General features: G+C 43.1%; 1 protein-coding gene across 2 annotated transcripts in view; it reads right to left on the reverse strand.

Annotated features, from left to right (window-relative positions):
• Positions 1 to 631: 631 nt before the first annotated feature.
• Positions 632 to 19,627, reverse strand: part of Pdrg1 (Pdrg1 prefoldin-like subunit) — an 88,729-nt gene continuing 69,733 nt past the window's right edge. For both annotated transcript variants that reach the window (XM_080274480.1, XM_080274481.1), the window contains one exon: positions 632 to 3,274. In XM_080274480.1, the coding sequence (XP_080130606.1) occupies positions 3,111 to 3,274 (164 nt within the window). In that variant the 3' untranslated portion in view covers positions 632 to 3,110. The remainder of the gene's footprint in view (positions 3,275 to 19,627) is intronic.

The raw sequence follows: 19,627 nt of genomic DNA on the forward strand, positions 1-19,627 counted from the left end.
ACACTAAGCAATGACCTTTAATATCCAGTACTATAGTACAGGCTTTGGAGCCCCCCAATTTTCATAATATTCCACGAGTTTTAATACTGTCTAAAAAGTGGTGCGATATCACTGTCCAAGATTACCTCCCAGGGTCAATAGCAGTTTTTTTTTTTTTTTTCTTTTTTTTTTTTTTTTGGTCCGACTCTGGGCATAGGCTTCACAGTCTGCTTACTTACTATTACAGTTTTAAATCATTGCCTGCCATAAGAGTAAATACAAATACTACATACTTTGTCCTCTCTTTATTCACTAACATGCAGAACTTACACTAAACCAGTATGTACAGTAATACAGTAATCTCTCAATTATATGTTGTTGCAATATCCAGCCCAATGCAATATCCGGCACTGCTGGCTCAACTCTATTAAAGCAATATCCAACAAAATTATGCTATGTTCAGTGCCGAAACAAGACTTATCCAGCAATTCTATGGCATATTGCATCGAAGTGTATCAACCGGCTCATAAATGGTACCCAACCGGCACTGTATAACTGTACTTTATCATTACTTTATGGTACTGTATGCTTAATTTTCATCTTTTACTCATGTGAAAGTTTTTAGGATAGAGGGTTGAGACAGATAGTAATGTACAATGCAGCTCGACGCTGAATATTGAGAGGATGGGGAATACCATGCAATATCCGGCATTTCATATCTCTCAGTGTAGGCCTAGGCTGAATTACGACAGATAACGGAAAGTTTGAAATGAGAAATAAACGACTTAATCACACCGGAGGAGTTAAATTCTGCATTATGATTTTTTTTTTAAATTCTTGCTATCATCAAATATCTGTACTTTAATCACATGAGAAGACCCCTCAGTAACAAGGATAAAAACATTTAATTACTAATATCACCACATTACAGTCAGTCTACTCACAGGTATGATGAAGCTTGGCTGACCTGAAGCAAGCAATCCACTCATACATTAAGCTGGATTGTTATCACACTGATCTCGAATTCATATGAGGAGATCCATGGAAGAAGGGCCAACCAAACATAAACAAGGTTTGAAGAAGAATGCACTTAAAGATTTTGAAGTTAATACATCTGTAATGGCCACTCTAATTTTCTTTGTTATCCCCCCCCAAAAAAAAAATGGGGGGGGGGGGGGATACCTATCATGCGAGGCACAAGGAAGATCTGTATGGGCCAACTGATGGCCTCATATGAAGTACAGTTTACACTGGTTATGAAACAATGACTCAAGGAAGGTAAACTGCCAAAGAATCTAGCCCAGAAGGGGTTAACAGTCTTTCATATTATAACTGGTAAACATACTGTACTGATGGCCTCATATGAAGTACAGTTTACAGTGGTTATGAAACAATGACTCGGAAGGTAAACTGCCGAAGAATCTAGCCCAGAAGGGGTTAACAGTCTTTCATATTATAACTGGTAAACATACTGATAATCATGATGACAGCCATTTATAATGCAATAAATTGGAGGCTATGTAGACAGTGGCACCTATTTTTCTATGCTGCGAAGCCAAAACCCACCTGATTTTGAAAGGTATAAAATGACAAGACTACTGAATATAATACTTGTGGTCTCCCTCCCCCAAAATCCATTATCTCAATAAATATGCAAAATTTCCAATCAAAAGTGCCGTTTTGGGGGACTCATTAGAGATGTTATATCTGCAAATTACACAATACAACTGACAGGTTTTAGGAAAAGAAGTGCCTCACTGGCTGGGTGCCATCTGCCCAATGACCCTCCCTTCCCTATGGGAGCATTGTCAATGTAATGCAACAGGGTTGATTACTGGGGGTCCAGACTATGGACTCTTGACCATGTTAAAAGGGCCAATAGTCATTTCCCTGCAGGCAAACACATTTGATCTAGGCCAAGGGAACATGTTGGAACCTGAAGGTCCATTTTGCCAAATTTGATTGGTTGGCCCTTCTCCCACAGAATGCCTCATATATCTTGAACAACACTGTGTCTATCAATAAACTGGAAGTGGAAAGGAGAGAAAGGTAAATGTGATGATAATGTACATGATGGAACAGCATAAAAGTATTGTATGTAATGTAGCAGCCTGCTCGAACATGCTCAACATGGGTCAGCAGCTCTGCCATAAACGCTCAAGCCATATTTTACAGTTCTAGAAAGGCATCATATCCATGGAGAAATGGAACATACACTCTGTCACTGAAAAGGTAACCCACCCTCACCCACTGCTGCATATATGGATGTAAAGGTGCAAGGTTTCTGAGTGCAGGGAGAGAGTTACAAGAGGAAATCTGTTTTGTTGACATGGCTATGTCCGCGAGTGACAGAGCATATACTGTACATAGCACGTCACTGAGGGAAGCTAAACAAATTGCAAGCATGTGTTATCATACATGAATAGATATTGTTGCACCCTCTTCAACGTCTATCTCTGGGTGGGACTGAACCCCGATCACGAATGACAGAAGATGCACGTGCTGTTGACCTAACTGCCAGAAGTTTTGATCTAAAGGTTAGTGGGTGGAACAGATTGGCATGGGATACAGGAAGTGCAGAAGGAAGAGTAAGTGATGGGAGGGAAGGAATAATAGAAGATGCACATGCTACTGACCCAACTGCCAGAAGTTTTGATCTAAGTGTGAGTGGGTGGGCCAGATTGGTGTGGGATACAGGAAGTGCAGAAGGAAGAGTAAGTGATGGGAGAGAACTGGAAAACAGTGAGTTGTTTGGAAAAGTGAGTTGGCAGCCAGTGGGTGGGAGACAGAGTGATGTGACAGAGAGGAGAAACAGGTTGAGAGTGGGGAAGGAGAGAGAGGGATGAAAGTGGGCTGGCAGAAATGAGCATGAGTGGGAGGGAGAGTGAGGGGAGAATGGGTGCAAGGTTGGAAGTCAGGTGACAGTGGGATGAGTGCTTAGGGATGCAGTGTAGGTGGAAGGCGGAATGGAGTTAAGGTAGTAAGTACGTGATTAAAATATGAATTAGCAGAGAATGTAATGGGTGAAAATGGTTATGTGATGTGAGTGTGATGAGAATGACAGGGAAAATAAAAAGTGCACTACATCCCTTCCAATATTCCCTTCCAGTATTTCCCAAACTCCAAACCAATTATTTCCCAAGGGCTTGCCTAACTGCACGCCATTCCTCCTGTGAAAGTGGCTTCAGAGAAGACCCTCGGGTTTCTTCCTTGTGCTCCAGGTCATTCAGTTTGTTTACCTTCCCACGCAGAGAGTTCCGGAGGTTGTTAATTTCTGTGTCTAACTGCTTCTGCTCTGTTTGGAATGGAAAAGTCGTAATTATCATCATAATTATCATCATCCTAACTTTGCTGTTGCTCTTGCAACCCTAGGCTCACATCAACAAAAACCTTGTAGACCACAAACAAACAACCACTTCCACTGAAAGCTCCAGTAGATTTTATGTTGCAGTTATGCTGAAGAACAGTCTGCAGTGTGACAATTAGGCATGCAAGGGGAGTATATGTTGTGGCATGGAGGGGTGCAGAGCAGTACAGGCACAGTGGACTGCTTGTAATCAATAATTTGTATTTCATAATCCTACTCTTACTTCTTACTAATAATTGGGTTGGGAAGGATCCTGAGACAGAACTGGAAATGTGTAATGTAAAACTATTATAAATACACAACTATCAACAGAGTGCCAAGTGAAATGGATGACATGCAAGGATCCACTAATCATACAAGTCTCTAGTTTTCTTCACTGCACCTGGTATGAAGCTGTGACAATGAGGCACTATACAATGAGAAGGGAAGCAAAGATGAATGTAAGATTTATACAGACATTATTCTGTTGAGCAGACTATTAATAATATACAGAAGGTGGCCAAAGAGAACAGCATCCATCCATCCATCATCTAATCCTGTGTTGCTCCATAAGGGGCATAGCAGACTAGGGCTATGCAAGTTGGTCCTGACATTTAAGATGAGAGAGGCCAGCCTCATTCATCCCTGAGTGCCATTACGTGAGCAATAAACCCTAAACACCACTTGGACATAAACCTGCACTGGCTCAATCCAATTGGAGCACCTTAATTACCCACTAAACCACCAGGCACCATAATTTGGTTACATGGTTACCACCCTGCATAGTAAATGGTTTCCTGGTGTACAGAAAACCACTTGGCTTGTCACTCAGCGTAAAATCACCCATAGATGGAAGGAAGAGGAAAGAATGAAGGTAAGAAAGACAGAAGAGGAAGGAAGGAAAGGACAAAGGAAGAGAGGAAAGGGCAGGACCCTGAGAGATACACTATATCGAGTGAGTGGATGGCGAGCACCCTCTCCTACCACAATCAAAGAGAATACAATAGGTAAAAATGTAACACAGATGATCTACATAATGGGTTTAGATAAAGAAGAGGTTATGCTGATCAGTTTTGAAAATGGTTGGTAAAAAGCATCTGATAATGGACAAAAATTATAAACTGCCTTCTAGGAACTGGAGAAAGCCAAAAAAAAAAAAGCTGACTAGGATGCCTTCTAGCATGTGTTGCAAAGATATGGACTCAGAAGAAGGCTACTGAAGGCAATAAAAGCCTTCTAAGTTCTACATAAGAAACAGCTCCTGCATCAGTGAGAGACTGAGTGACAGTTGTTTAGTAAGAGGTGAGACAAGGCAATGTCATGTTAGGATTGTTGAATCTTTACACTTTAGATAATATACCATCCATCCATCCATCTAATCCTACATTGCCCCATGAGGAGCATAGGAGCCCGGGGCTAGGAAAGTTGGTCCTGGCATTTAAGATGAGAGTGACCAGCCTCACTCATCCCTGAGTGGCATTATGTGAGCAATAAACCCCAACCACCCCTTGGATATAAACCTTCACCGGCTCAATCCGATTGGAGCACCTTTATTACCCACTAAACCACCAGGAGCCAAAATTTGGTTATATGGTTACCACCCAGCATGGTAAATGATTTCCTGGTGTACAGGAAATCATTTGGCTTGTCACTCAATGTAGAGTCACCCACAGACAGAAGGAAGAGAAAAGAATGAAGGAAAGAAAGACAGAAGAGGGAGTGTAAAGTCACCCGCAGGCAGAAGAAAGCAAAGAAAAATAAAGCAAAAAACAACAGGTGCAAGGGTGTGAATGAAACAACAAAGAATTATAAAATGTGGGAAATCTTCACCTGTGTGTATGTTGGTAAAGTACACTCACAGTGGGAAACAACCACAAGAGATGGTAAATGAATATGATGAGTGTAAGAGAAAGAGGAAACTAAATGCAAATACCTGTAATTAAGTTAACCAATGTGTTTGAGAGGAGGGAATTTGAAGTTAAATTTCAGGTCACAATACAGGTTGGAGGAAGTGAATAGTAAGTTTTAATAATGCCTAAATTTGGAAGCACGTATGATGAGGTGTGAGAGAACACCAGGGAGGAAGAGATTTTCAAAAAAGTAATAGTATTTTGGAAGTGGGACTTGTTAACTTGGACGTGAAGAAAGTACTGAAGGTCAATATACAAGTACCTTTACTAACCTTTACATCTGGCTGAATAGTGCTGACAGGATGTGATAAAGAAATGGCAAAGCTGAGCTTCCTACGAGTAGCAGTCATTATTGATGGTATATGTAAAAGAAGATTATAAGACAGTTTTGGTAAAGATAAGCCTTCTACCTTCAAAGGTGTGAATTAAGGTATGCGTGAATGCCTGTGTGGCCCATTTCACTGGCATGCTGCCAAATAGTTTTCCTACATTTAAACTTTTTTTTCCTATCTCACCCAATCTTATAGGTCAATTAGGGTTAGGATGATGAAGATAATGATGATGACAATTTGCTGTGAAGATAATAGCAAATATGGAGTGTGGTGTTATGGAGTGGACAAAACAAAATGCAGTGGGGGAGGGGTAAGGACACGTTGGCAGAAGGAAAGAAGACATTGTGACATGGAGTGTGTCAAAGTAAGGTAACTGGTGATGTGACAAGAAGATCTCCAAATGAAAATTTATGGGTAAGGGCTGGTATAATGGAACACTCTCAAAATCAAAACAGAAGTGTCAGGATTGAGCAGCCTAGCAACTCATCTGCCATGACCATCTACTGCATGAAAGTTATAGGGAAAGGGCAAGGCATTAATGAGATGTACAGGTGGCTGGATTGATGATATATATATATATATTCCTCCTCTCTTCCTATTTCTCCCATCTTTCCTGTCACTTCTTATTGCTTTTCTTTCCTTTAAAGGTGGCTTTACATTGAGTGACAAGCCTAATGGTTTCCTGTAAGCCAAGAAACCATGTACAGCGCTGGGTGGTAACCATATAACCAAACCATACGTGCTCCCTACGTGTCAACAAGTGGGTTGGTGGAGGGTTAGTGCCCCTCCCCGTAAAACAACTAACTCAAAGTCAAATGGCCACCCCTTATGGGATTAAGGCACCTGGCAGTAGTAGATATATATATATATATATATATATATATATATATATATATATATATAAATATATATATATATATATATATATATATATATATATATATATATATATATATATATATATATATATATATATATATATATATATATAAATATATATATATATATATAAATATATATATATATATATATATAAATATATAAATATATATATATATATATATATACAGTATATATATATATATATATATACAAACCATGGCGTCTCATCACCCAGCCTCGCAGTCCCCAGGGGGGTGGGGACCATAAATGCCCCCACCTTCCGCACCTCTCCCGGTGATGACACAAGGTGCCTTGAACCACTGTCTGACTCTCTTCTTCTTCATTTCTGCAACATTCGCGGCCTTTCCTCTAACTTTTGCTCTGTTGAGCACCACCTCTCCTCCTCTAAACTTCACCTTCTCTTTCTAACTGAGACTCAGCTGTCTGAGGCAACTGACAGCAAACCCTTTTCTGTATCCTCCTACTTTCTCTACACTCATTTCAAAGCCAAAGGTGGCTGTTGTGTATATATACGCAACGACTTATCTTGCTCTCGTGTTCCTGAACTCAATTCTTCTGAATTCTCTACACTCTGGCTTCGGCTTTCCTTTCATTCTCTGACTAAATATATCTGTGCTGTTTACTTATCCCCTAATTCCACTGACAATCAAAAATTCTTCGACTATCTTACTTCTACGATGGAACACATTCTATCCATTTCTCCTTTCTCTGAAATCTCCATTCTAGGAGATTTCAATATTCACCACCACCTTTGGCTCTCCTCTCCTTTCCCTGATCCATCTGGAGAACAAGCCTACATCATTTCTATCCTTAATGACCTAGAGCAGCTTGTACAGCACCCTACCCATATCCCAGACCGCCTTGGAGAGAGCTCCAACATACTTGACCTCTTCCTTACAACTAATCCTTCTGTTTCCACTGTTAATCTTCTCTCTCCGTTGGGCTCCTCCGATCACAACCTTATCACCTTAACCTGTCCTATCACTCCGGTACGGCCTGTGGACCCTCCAGGGAAACGTCGCCTGTGGCATTTTGGAGCCGCGGATTGGAAGGTCCTCAGGCAGTACTTCTTTGATTTTCCCTGGAATGATTATTGCTTCCATGGCCGGGAGACATCTGAGTGTGCCTTGCGCATTACGGAGGTTATTCTCTCGGGCATGGAAGCATACATTCCTTTCTCATATCCTTTGACTAACGCAAGAAAGCCTTGGTTTAATCACGTTTGTTCTAATGCTGTCCGCAACAAGGAGAGGCCCTACAAAAGGTACCGGAGCCAACCCACCCCTGAATCACATCATCTTTACGTTTCTAACTGGAATCATGCTAAGTCTGTTCTTTGCTCTACTAAAAATAATTTCATCCGTACTAAATGCTCTCAACTCTCCAACTTGAATTCTTCCCGCTCCTTCTGGCAACTTGCCAAAAACCTTTCTAACAACTTTACCTCATCATCCTCCCCTCCTCTTTTCTACTCTGATGATTCTGTAGCTTTCTCCTCCAATTCTACCTTAGATGATTCCGGAGCTGTTCCTCCATCACTTCCTGCCTCTGACTTCCTCATGGCTGACATTAAAATTTCTTCAGCTGATGTATTTTCTGCCATCACTGGCCTCAATACTGACACGGCATATGGGCCTGATGGAGTCCCTCCTGTTGTTCTAAAGAACTGTGATTCTGTGCTTACACCCTGCCTAGGCAAACTCTTTCGCCTTTCTCTGTCAACTTGTACCTTTCCTTCTTGCTGGAAGTTTGCTCTCATTCAGCCAGTCCCAAAGAAGGGTGACCACTTCCAACCCCTCAATTATCGTCCAATTGCTTTAACGTCCTGTATTTCAAAAGTTTTCAAATCATTTCTCAATAGAAAAATTTTAAGGCATCTTTCCTATCACAACCTTCTTTATGATCGTCAGTACGGGTTCCATCAGGGACGCTCCACTGGCGATCTTTTCACCTACCTTTCAGACTCCTGGTCATCCTCCTTTCGGGACTTTGGCGAAAGCTTTGCCACTGCACTTGACATCTCAAAGCTTTCGATCGAGTCTGGCATAAATCTTTAATTTCCAAACTGCCCTCTAACGGTTTCTATCCTTCTATCTGTGGCTTCATCGCTAGCTTCCTTTCTGGTCGCTCTATAGCTGCTGTTGTAGACGGCCATCATTCTTCTCCTAGATCTATCAACAGTGGTGTTCCTCAGGGCTCTGTCCTATCACCAACTCTCTTCCTTTTATTCATCAATGACCTTCTAAGCTGTACATCTAACCCTATGCACTCATACACTGATGACTCCACCCTTCACCTTTCCATTCAGTTCCTGCAATGCCCATCTCAGCAGTTACTTCAACAAACAAGGGATGAGGCTATGGCACATCTAATGTCTGACTTGGCTCGTATCTCTGACTGGGGTAAAAATAATCTTGATGTTTTTAATGCATCCAAGACTCTTACACCTATCAACCCGTCAAAATCTTCCACAGGTATACCAACTAATGTTTAATAATATTCAGCTTAATCCTGCATCATCCTTGAACATGCTTGGGGTTTCATTTACTCGGGACTTATCTTGGAAAGATCATATTACATCTCTTGTAAAATCTGCTTCCAAGAGATTGTGTGTGCTAAGCCAACTCCATTCTTTCTTTACCCCTGCACAGTTGTTGACTCTATATGGGGGTTTTATCCGCCCCTGTGTGGAGTACAACTCTCATGTGTGGGGAGGCTCCCCACACACAGCTCTTCTCAATAGGGTGGAGTCAAAGGCTTTTCGTCTCATTAACTCTCCTCCTCTTACTGACTCCCTTCAACCTCTGTTGCTTTGCCGCACTGTTGCATCTTTATCTCTTTTCTATCGCTACTTTAATGGTCACTGCTCCTCTGAAATGTCTGTATGCATTCCTCCACCTCTACGACTGGCGCGTAGCACCCGTCTAGCAGCAAACTCTCGTCCCTTTTCTGTCCAACTCTCTAATGCAAGAGTTAACCATTACTCCCAGTCCTTCATTTATGCAACAGGTCAACTCTGGAACTGTCTCTCTCTGTCTGTATTTCCTGCTGCCTATGATCTCCAGTCTTTCAAACGCAGTGTGTCCAGGTATCTCGAAATGAATGGATCTTGAATTTGGCTCTCTCTTGTATTTTGTTTTTCTCTTGGAGGGAACTGTTAAATTGCAGGCTCATGGCCTTTGGTTCCTTCTTTCTCGCATTAAAAAAATATATATATATATTGTACATATATATATATATATATATATATATATATATATATATATATATATATATATATATATATATATATATATTGTACATATATATATATATATATATATATATTGTACACATATATATATATATATATTGTACATATATATATATATATATATATATATATATATATATATATCTAACTATCTCTCTATCTATTGCCAGACGCCTCAATCCAGTTTGGGGTGGCCACAAACAAATCGCCTCCAAGTCGCCCTGTCCCCCGCCATTTCACTGCCATGCTCCCAACTCACACCCCCCTCTCTCATATACCTCTCCACCCCATCCCTCCATCTCATCCTCGGACTCCCCCTCACTCTTCCCCCCTCCACCTCACTCACATACACTCTCTTCGTCAGTCTTTCACCGTCCATCCTCTCCACATGGCCAAACCACCTCAGTGTGATCCTCATAATGCTTCCTATCACATCCATATCCACACCACAACGCTCTTTTATATCCTCATTTGTCAGCCTGTCTCTCCATGTGACTCCACAGGCTCCTCTTAAATAACTCATTTCCACTGCTCTCACTCTTGACTTGTGTCCTTCCAACAACGTCCAAGCTTCACTTCCATACGTTAGAGTTGGTATCACAATACTGCCATGTAGTAACTTTTTGACCCCTCTTGCAATGTCCACGCCTCGCTTCCATACGTCAGGGTAGGGATCACAATACCATCATGCAGTGACTTCTTAACTTCCATACTCACCTCCCTATTTCTCATCACTGCTTTCAGTGTACCAACAACCTTTCTTCCCTGCTGTACCCTTTCACGTACTTCATCCCCCAAAGTTCCATCCTTACTCATCACACTACCCAAGTACTTGAATGCAATCACATTCTCCATATCCTCACCATCCAACCTCACTGCACACTCTGTGACTTCATTCCTCTCAAACACCATAACTTTACTTTTGTTTACATTAACTTTCAGCTTCCTCCTCCTACACACTGTCCCAGATTCATTCACCAAACCTTGCAACTCCCATTCATCTTCACTCAACAATACTGTATCATCAGCAAACAGCAACACCGGAAGCTTCCAAATCTCACCCTCATTCATTAGGGCCACCCCCACATCCACTGCCCTACCTTGTACCTCCTTTACAACCCCATCCATATATATATTAAACAGCCATGGAGACATTACACACCCCTGTTTCAGTCCCACATTGAGATCAAAGAACTCACTCAGCACTAGCTCCCTCGTACAAGTCAAGAGTGAGAGCAGTGGAAATGAGTTACTTGAGAGGAGCATGTGAAGTGACGTGGAGGGACAGGGTGACGAATGAAGAAGTGAAGGAACGTTGTGGGGTAGATGTGGATGTGGTTGAAAAGATTAGGAGAAATACACTGAGGTGGTTTGGACATGTGGAGAGAATGGAGAATGAAAGACTGACTAAGAGGGTGTATGTAGGTGAGGTGGAGGGAGGGAGAGGGAGGGGTAGACCGAGGATGAGGTGGAGGGATGGAGTTGAGAGGTATATGAGGGAGGGGGGGTGAGCTGGGGGGAGGGGAGTCAAATGGTGGGTGACAGAGTGACTTGGAGGCGTTTTGTCTGCGGCCACCCTTTGCGGGATTAGGGCGTCGGGCTATAGATAGATAGATAGATAGTAACTTTTTCACTTCCATGCTCACTTCCCTATTTCTTATCACTGCTTTCAAAGAACCAGCAACCTTTCTTCCCTGCTGTACTCTTTCAAGCACTTCACCCTTCAAACCTCCATCCTTGCTCATCACACTACCCAAATAAAACGTACTGACATTTTCCAATTCCTCACCATCCAAACTCGCTGTACATTCACTGACTTCACCTCTCTCAAAGACCATCACTTTACTCTTCCCTACATTCACCTTTAGATTCCATTTCTTACACACTCTCCCAAACTCATCTACCAAGCCTTGCAGCTCCCTTTCGTCTTCACTCAACAACACAGTATCATCTGCAAACAACAGTACAGGGAGTTTCCAAACATTATCCTCTCTCACCAGGGCCACTCCAACATCCACTACCCTACCTTGTACCTCTTTTATTACCCCATCCATGTACAGATTGAACAACCATGGAGACATGACATCCCTGTTTCAACCCAACTTTCAAAAGAGAAAAATTCACTTAGTTCACCATCCACACGCACTGCAGCCTTTGCACCATCGTACATACCGGTACTCTTCACAGCATTCAACAACTTCCCAGCTACTCCATTTATTCTTAACACTTTCCACAATCCTTGTCTATCCACCCTGTCATATGCTTTCTGCAAATCCATGAAAGCCGCATACAACTTCTTTCCCTTCTCTAGAAACTTTTCCACTAAAGATCTAAGAATGAATGTCTGATCTACACAACCTCTTCCCTTCCTAAAGCCTCCCTGTTCTTCTCCAACTAATTTCTCTGTTCTTTCTCTAACTCTGTCAATAAGTATCCTACCATACACTTTTCTTATTATACTAAGAAGACAAATGCCTCTATGATTACCACACACTTCTTTTTCCCCTTTTCCTTTGTACAAGTGAATAATTATACCTGACTTCCAATCCTCCGGGACTCTACCTTCCTCCCAAGCCAATCTGCACACCTTCCACATCCATTCTACTACTAACTCTCCCCCATGCTTCAGCATTTCACCACACACTCCATCAATTCCTGGGGCTTTCCCCAATTTAACTTTCTTCATTGCTTCCACAACTTCTATCCTACTGATTTCTTCCTGTCTTCTCACCTCCCTCCTTCTCCCAGCCATTCCCCAGCCACTTATACTCGCATTACTTTCATCCTCTATGTTCAACAATTCCTTACAGTGTTCTCTCCATCTGCTCACTTTTTCTCCCTTCTCCACTAGTAATCTACCATTTTTATCTTTCACTCCCCTGCTAACTTCACTTCCACCCTGTCTTACTCTTTTCACCTCTTTCCAGAACATTTTCTTACAGTCCCTCCACTTTACACTCAAACTCCTTCCAAATTCCTCATCCACTCTCTTCTTACTCTCTCTTACTAATCTTTTCACCTCTCTCTTTCTTTCTACATATAACTCTCTCTTCCGCCTCTCAACTTCTTCTACGCCCCTATTTCTCATCCATTCATTGTATGCTTTCTTCTTTTGTGCCACAGCCTGTCTCACCTCTTCAGTCCACCACGCTGTTCCTTGCACCCCCCTCCGTTTTCTCTTCCTTCCACACACCGCATCACATGATGCACATATTTCTTCTGTAAAAATCCTACACACACCTTCCATGTCTCCCATCTGCTCCAATTCATATTTGCCCAATCGTTCCTCCACTTCTCTCTTATACTCTGCCTTTTTCTCATCCCCCTGTAACCTTTCCACTCTCCTTCCTCTCGTCTTTCCCTTCTTCTATTCCTCCATCTTACTTGAATCCTAATTCTGGCCACCACCAAGTAGTGGTCAGAAAGTCCACTCCCCCAACCTCTATAAGCTCTTGCATCCATTACACATCTTCGCATCCTTTCATCCACACACACAATCAATCATTGCCTTCCTTTCATTCAGTTCACCACCCACCCTTCTCATCACTCGCCATGTATACCTGTGGATCATTTTATGCCTGAAGAGGGTATTGGTTATCACCAACCCCCTCCCAGCACAAATGTCCACTAACGCACTCCCATTCTCATCTATCTCAGCAGGCACACCCCACTCACCAACTATTCCATCCACCTTCACATTCCCAACTTTACCATTCATATCACCGATCAAAAACACTCTCTCATTCCTTCCAAACTTTTCCATGCACACTTCTACATTTGTCCAGAACTCTTCTCTCACTCTTCTAGCACCATCTTGCGTTGGCGCATACACACACACAATCGCCCACATTTGTATTCCAACTTTCAACTTTACCCACACAATCCTTGACCCATCTGATCCATACTGTCTTATGCTCTTCTTCCATCTTTTACTCACAACTATGCATACTCCTTCCTTTGCCCTCTCATTCTCACCTACTCCTGCACATATACCCCATCCATACTCCCATTCTCTCACACTTTCTCCTCCCCATTTTGTTTCAGTTATTCCACATACATCCACTTTTGCACCCTCAAGCACCTGGACAATCTCTCTCTCTTTCACCTCATCATTCGCTCCTCTTACATTCCATGTGCCCATTACCAAGTCCTTTGTCCGGTCCTGGGTCGTCATCGTTTGGTCAGTCCTTGTCTGAGGCTTCTTGTTTGTTTTTTTAGTTAGTTGTTTTCTGGGGAGGGGCACTAACCCTCCGCCAACCCTTTTAGTCGCCTTTTACGACAAGCAGGGATATATATATACTGTATGTATATATATATATAGGAATCCCTCCTCTATCCGATGAAACAGCGCCAAAAGCATGTCCGGAAAGTGGACCCCAGCCTCCTGGACTTGTACTTATGGACCATAACCTACCCTGACTCAGAAAAACATGTATACAACTCCCTACTGGACATGCAGAGCACCTATTTAAGACCCAAATCACATCAATAAGGGACATAAAAGACTGAAATAAATGCAAAAGAACCAGAGAATGAGGTTTTAGAGGTGAGTTTATACAATATTAAACATTCTGGGTATCCCTGGCTCCTGGACTGGTACTTATGGACCCTAACCTAGCCTAACGCAGAAAAACACCTCCCTACTGCACATGCATAGCACCTAAGACCCTATTCACACAAATAGGGGACATAAAAGAGTGAAATGAGGTTTTAGAGGTAAGCATGGAAAATACAGTACAATAACAAACATTCTGAGTACTTACAACAAGTCCCCGGCCATCTTGATGAATAACCCACCTCCTCTCAGACTCTGACAGTAAAAAGGAGTACCTGAAGCACCTGCAGTAAACTGTACATGAAGTCTTGCACTGAACTTAGTCATTTGCACTCAGAATTCCATTCTCTTAACACTGTGAACTCTAGTCTTACTTGCGCTCCATTACACCTTAATGAAATAAGTGTTGCACTCTGCACTTAAGTCTTTGCACTCATAAATCCATTTTCTTAACATTACACACGCTAGTCTAATTTGCACTCCAATGAACATAAAAAACATCAGTGTTGCACTCTGCACTTAAGTCTTTGCACTCACAACTCTAATTTCTTAACACAATGCACTGTTTTCTTCACTGCACAACACTGTAAATTCCCGTGTGGTTAAGTGGAGGGTTCTTGCCGTTTAATCACTGTCAGAGTCTGAGAATAGCTGATGAAGGTGGCCTAGGGGCGCATCGCTGGGACTTGGTGATGGACTAACCACTGCAGACGACTCTGAAGACAGGCGCAAACTCACGTCCAATGGTGACTCCACCGCGCCTGATGTGCTGAGCTGTGGCTCAGGGGATGAGGGCCTGTCTTGGGAAGGCAATGGTGTGGAGCCAGGGCTGGGCACGCCAGGGGTCACGGGTCTGAAAAAGCTGTCAGTGGTTGATTGACACAAGGAACAACGATTTTGGCAATTAATGATGCGCTGCCTGAAAGTGCACACTTCCTCCACAAGTCCCAAGGGCCCCATCTCCCTGTAGCAGTCCGGGTGTCCCAGGTAGTCAAGAACGAACTCTATGTGTTCTCGGGGTGCGCTCAGCTTGGGGATGGCTGGAGTAGCGTCACGCTGAGAGGAGTCCGCATCATCGTCGCAATCTTCAAGCTGGGTACTGACACCTGCAACTGAAGATGCGATCTCGATATCAGACATGGTCTGATACCCAGGATCCCCCTTGTCGTCATCCAACCACTCATGCACTTCGTCCACATCAACATCGTCACCATGCGCATGTAGACGTGCATGGAAGTCATCCACGTCAAAACCTAGGAAATTGTGCTCCACATCCGTTCCGAGAAGCAGACAAGACAAACCATTTTCTACAGTCTTCACAGGGACTTCCTTCCATGCACTGGCCCAGTTATAGATTGCAGACTTGATGTTGCAGTGGCGAAGGTTTTCCAAAGTCCGCTGGCCTCGCATGTCCCGTCCCTCCCCGCACTCGTCTTCGTCCTCAAGAACAACCATCACCTCGTCCTGGAACTTCCTTCGGTACAGCCTCTTCTTTGCCCCGATCACTCCCTGGTCCATTGGCTGGATGAGAGCAGTTGTATTAGGTGGCAGAAACATGCACCTAATGCGCCCATTCTCAGCCACCAAGTCTTTGTTGCACGGGTGAGCAGGTACATTATCAAGGAGAAGGAGGGCCCTTACCTGGTCATGTGAGATTCCCAGTTTCTCCGTCTGGTAATGGATGACCTCCTTGACGAAATGGCGGTGGAACCAGTCTTTGAAGATCTGGGCAGTGAACCATGCCTACAAAGAATGGTACCAATCGACAGGAAGGACATCCATCACCCCATGAAGACACCAAGGCTGCTTTGCATGGCCAACAATAATGGGCTTCAGCCGGTGCATGCCGTTAGCATTGGCACAACACAAAGCAGATATCTGCTGTTTGGAGAGCTTGTGACCAGGTACACACTTCTCCGTCTCCTCAGCTTGAGTGTTCGTTGGCAAAGAGCGATAGAATATACCAGTTTTGTCAAAATTGTAGACTTGACCGAGAGTGAGGCCCTCCCTGTCGATCAAACCCTTCACCTTGGGCCGAAACTCCTCTACTCCATCCTCGTTGGCGTCTAAAGCTTTGCCATGGGCTTTTTGGTTGGTAAAGCCATGTCGTAACTTGAACACGAAGAGCCAACCCTCGGATGCCTTGAAGTCTGGGGCGTCGTGAAGCCTTGCGAACTTCTCAGCAGCAGTCTTCAGCTCCATGCCACGCACCAACACACCAGCAGCACGTTGCTGTCGATACCAAATCAACGTGGAGTGGTCGACTTCAGCATACCGGGGAGTAAACATCATCTTTCTCTCCACGTTGTGTTAGTTCTTCGACAAGAAGTCAGCCGTGTACTGCATGAGTTTGTCTTGGGATCTCTTGATATCAAACAAAGTAGACCGGGCCAGGTTGAACTCACAGAGGATGCGTGAGGTTGACCATCCTGCGTTCACCTTGTCCAATATCTCCCTCTCCTTCTCCAGAGTCAAAACCACTCTCTTCCTCTTCTCAGGCGGTGGGGCCATCGTCACACACACGAAGAAGAGGCAGGAGAGCAGCAGCAGAGCCTGCAGCAGGTAAGGCACCACCACAAAAGCGAGCACGTGGGCGGCCATGATGACGAGCGTGCACTCACAACAAGAGACAGGCGGTAAGTGGGGAGGATGCATGGGCGCTCTAGTGGACGGCAGCAGAACTACGCACCAAAACACAGCTGGTCCGAGCTGCCGTGCTGAGTTCAAATTACAGGGGGAAAAAATTTGGATTTTTTCAAATTTTTTGAGATTTTTGGGTCATTTTGGAAATATTGAATCCCAGGACCAAAATATCCAGTCAGTGGGGTGTCCGGAAAGTGGGCGTCTGGATAGTATGGGGATTACTGTATATACATACATACATATATATATATATATATATATATATACATACAGTACAAACCCAGCAATCCGGTATCCAGACAAACGGAATACTCAGAACAACGGGAAAATTCAAGGGCTGGTAAAAATGTCAGTAAGTTATAACTGTGCGCCAATTTGAATGGACCGCCAAACCGCCGTTTGATAGTGTCACACGAGGCTGGGGGAAGTCAGACAAAGCGAGGTGGAGGCATTTCCGGCTGATGTAAATCCCTAGCAAATCCTCTTAACCACCCCTCCTCTCCCCCTCTTTCCCCTACTTGAATTCAGTCATCCTCCACACCTTCCAAAAATCACCAGTCTGCGTTTTGCCACCAGACAGTAAACAAGGTCTCTTACTATTGTGTTCCTCTGATAGACGGTAATTTGTACACTCCAAAATGCCTAAAGTGCAAACTAAACGTAAGCGTATCGTGCTTACCTTGAAACAGAAGCTGGACATATGCAACAGACTTGAAAAAGGCGAACATTATAAAACACTAATGGCTGAATATAAATGTTAATAGAAATGAAAGTTTACTTTGTTGGAAGAAAAATAAATAAATAATATGCCTGCATTTCATACGTACATCATTTATTTTATTTTCTGCAAAACAGCTGAGTGGCGGGTGAGGGGTGGAGTGATGGAGGTCAGGTAGGGAAGAAGAAGAACAGTCGGAAACGTAAACAAACTCACGTGGGGGCACAGGTGTTGTGATAATTCTACAGTGCAGTCTTAACACATCATCAGTTCACTAATAAATGTTCAAGCTTTTATTTCTATATTTTATTTTTCAATTTTTATGAGTACAGTACATATAATGAATACAGTAATTCGGTAAACAATGGACTGGTGTAATTTGCAGTACTGCTAGTTGCTAGACATTGCACACGTGCGTTATGACCATGGTGTGTGTTTACAAGGCAGTTTTTCAGGCGGAATCTCTTAGTGTAACCCCTAATGTGACTGGTGAGTACCTGAACTGTATTTACTGCTGTGATAGCCTTTGTATAGATTTGACTTGAAAATCAGAAATACGGGAAAAATCTGTAACCGGGAAGGTAAATTCCCCAAGCCACCCGGTTAACTGGGATTGTACTGTATATATACACACTCAACCCTCGCCTATCACGGGTTCCGCTATAGCGTATCTCGCTATCACGCCTATATAAAAAACTACCCAGATACCTTTATCATGCACTAAATGCCTGCTGTCGAGCACCTCAAATGTTCGAAAATTTCAAAAAGGCCAGGCTCTAGTGCTCCACCCAGCCAACAAAAGCTTCACTCAGTGATTGGTCGTGTGACGTCAGCGACAGCCGAGCCCTGATTTGGCAGCCCAACCGAGTCTCCTGCCCGCCAAACCATTCAAGTGCGCGCCTTCAGACCGTGAACAGTGATATGGAAACAATAACCTTTTTTATGATATGACCATGGCCATACAGTGGAGGGACTGTAAGAAAATGTTCTGGAAAGAGGTGAAAAGAGTAAGACAGGGTGGAAGTGAGGTTAGCAGGGGAGTGAAAGATAAAAATGGTAGATTACTATTGGAGAAGTGAGAAAAAGTGAGCAGATGGAGAGAACACTGTAAGGAATTGTTGAACATAGAGGATGGAAGTAATGCATGTATAAGTGGCTGGAGAATGGCTGGGAGAAGGAGGGAGGTGAGAAGACAGGAAGAAATCAGTAGGATAGAAGTTGTGGAAGCAATGAAGAAAGTTAAATCGGGGAAAGCCCCAGGAATTGATGGAGTGTGTGGTGAAATGCTGAAGCATGGGGGAGAGATAGTAGTAGAATGGATGTGGAAGATGTGCAGATTGACCTGGGAGGAAGGTAGAGTCCCGGAGGATTGGAAGTCAGGTATAATTATTCCCTTGTACAAAGGAAAAGGGGAAAAAGAAGTGTGTGGTAATCATAGGGGCATTTGTCTTCTTAGTATAATAGGAAAAGTGTATGGTAGGATACTTATTGACAGAGTTAGAGAAAGAACAGAGAAATTAGTTGGAGAAGAACAGGAAGGCTTTAGGAAGGGAAGAGGTTGTGTAGATCAGATACTCATTCTTAGATCTTTAGTGGAAAAGTTTCTAGAGAAGGGAAAGAAGTTGTATGCAGCTTTCATGGATTTGGAGAAAGCATATGACAGGGTGGACAGACAAGGATTGTGGAAAGTGTTAAGAATATATGGAGTAGATGGGAAGTTGTTGAATGCTGTGAAGAATATGTACAATGGTGCGAAGGCTGCAGTGCGTGTGGATGGTGAACTAAGTGAATATTTCTCTTTGAAAGTTGGGTTGAAACAGGGATGTGTCATGTCTCCATGGTTGTTCAATCTGTACATGGATGGGGTAATAAAAGAGGTACAAGGTAGGGTAGTGGATGTTGGAGTGGCCCTGGTGAGAGAGGATAGTGTTTGGAAACTCCCTGTACTGTTGTTTGCAGATGATACTGTGTTGTTGAGTGAAGACGAA

This window comes from Coenobita brevimanus, chromosome 57 (genome assembly GCF_032717465.1).
Source record: "Coenobita brevimanus isolate Jiangsu-jjx chromosome 57, ASM3271746v2, whole genome shotgun sequence".
In the NCBI taxonomy this organism is placed as follows: Eukaryota; Metazoa; Arthropoda; class Malacostraca; order Decapoda; family Coenobitidae; genus Coenobita; species Coenobita brevimanus.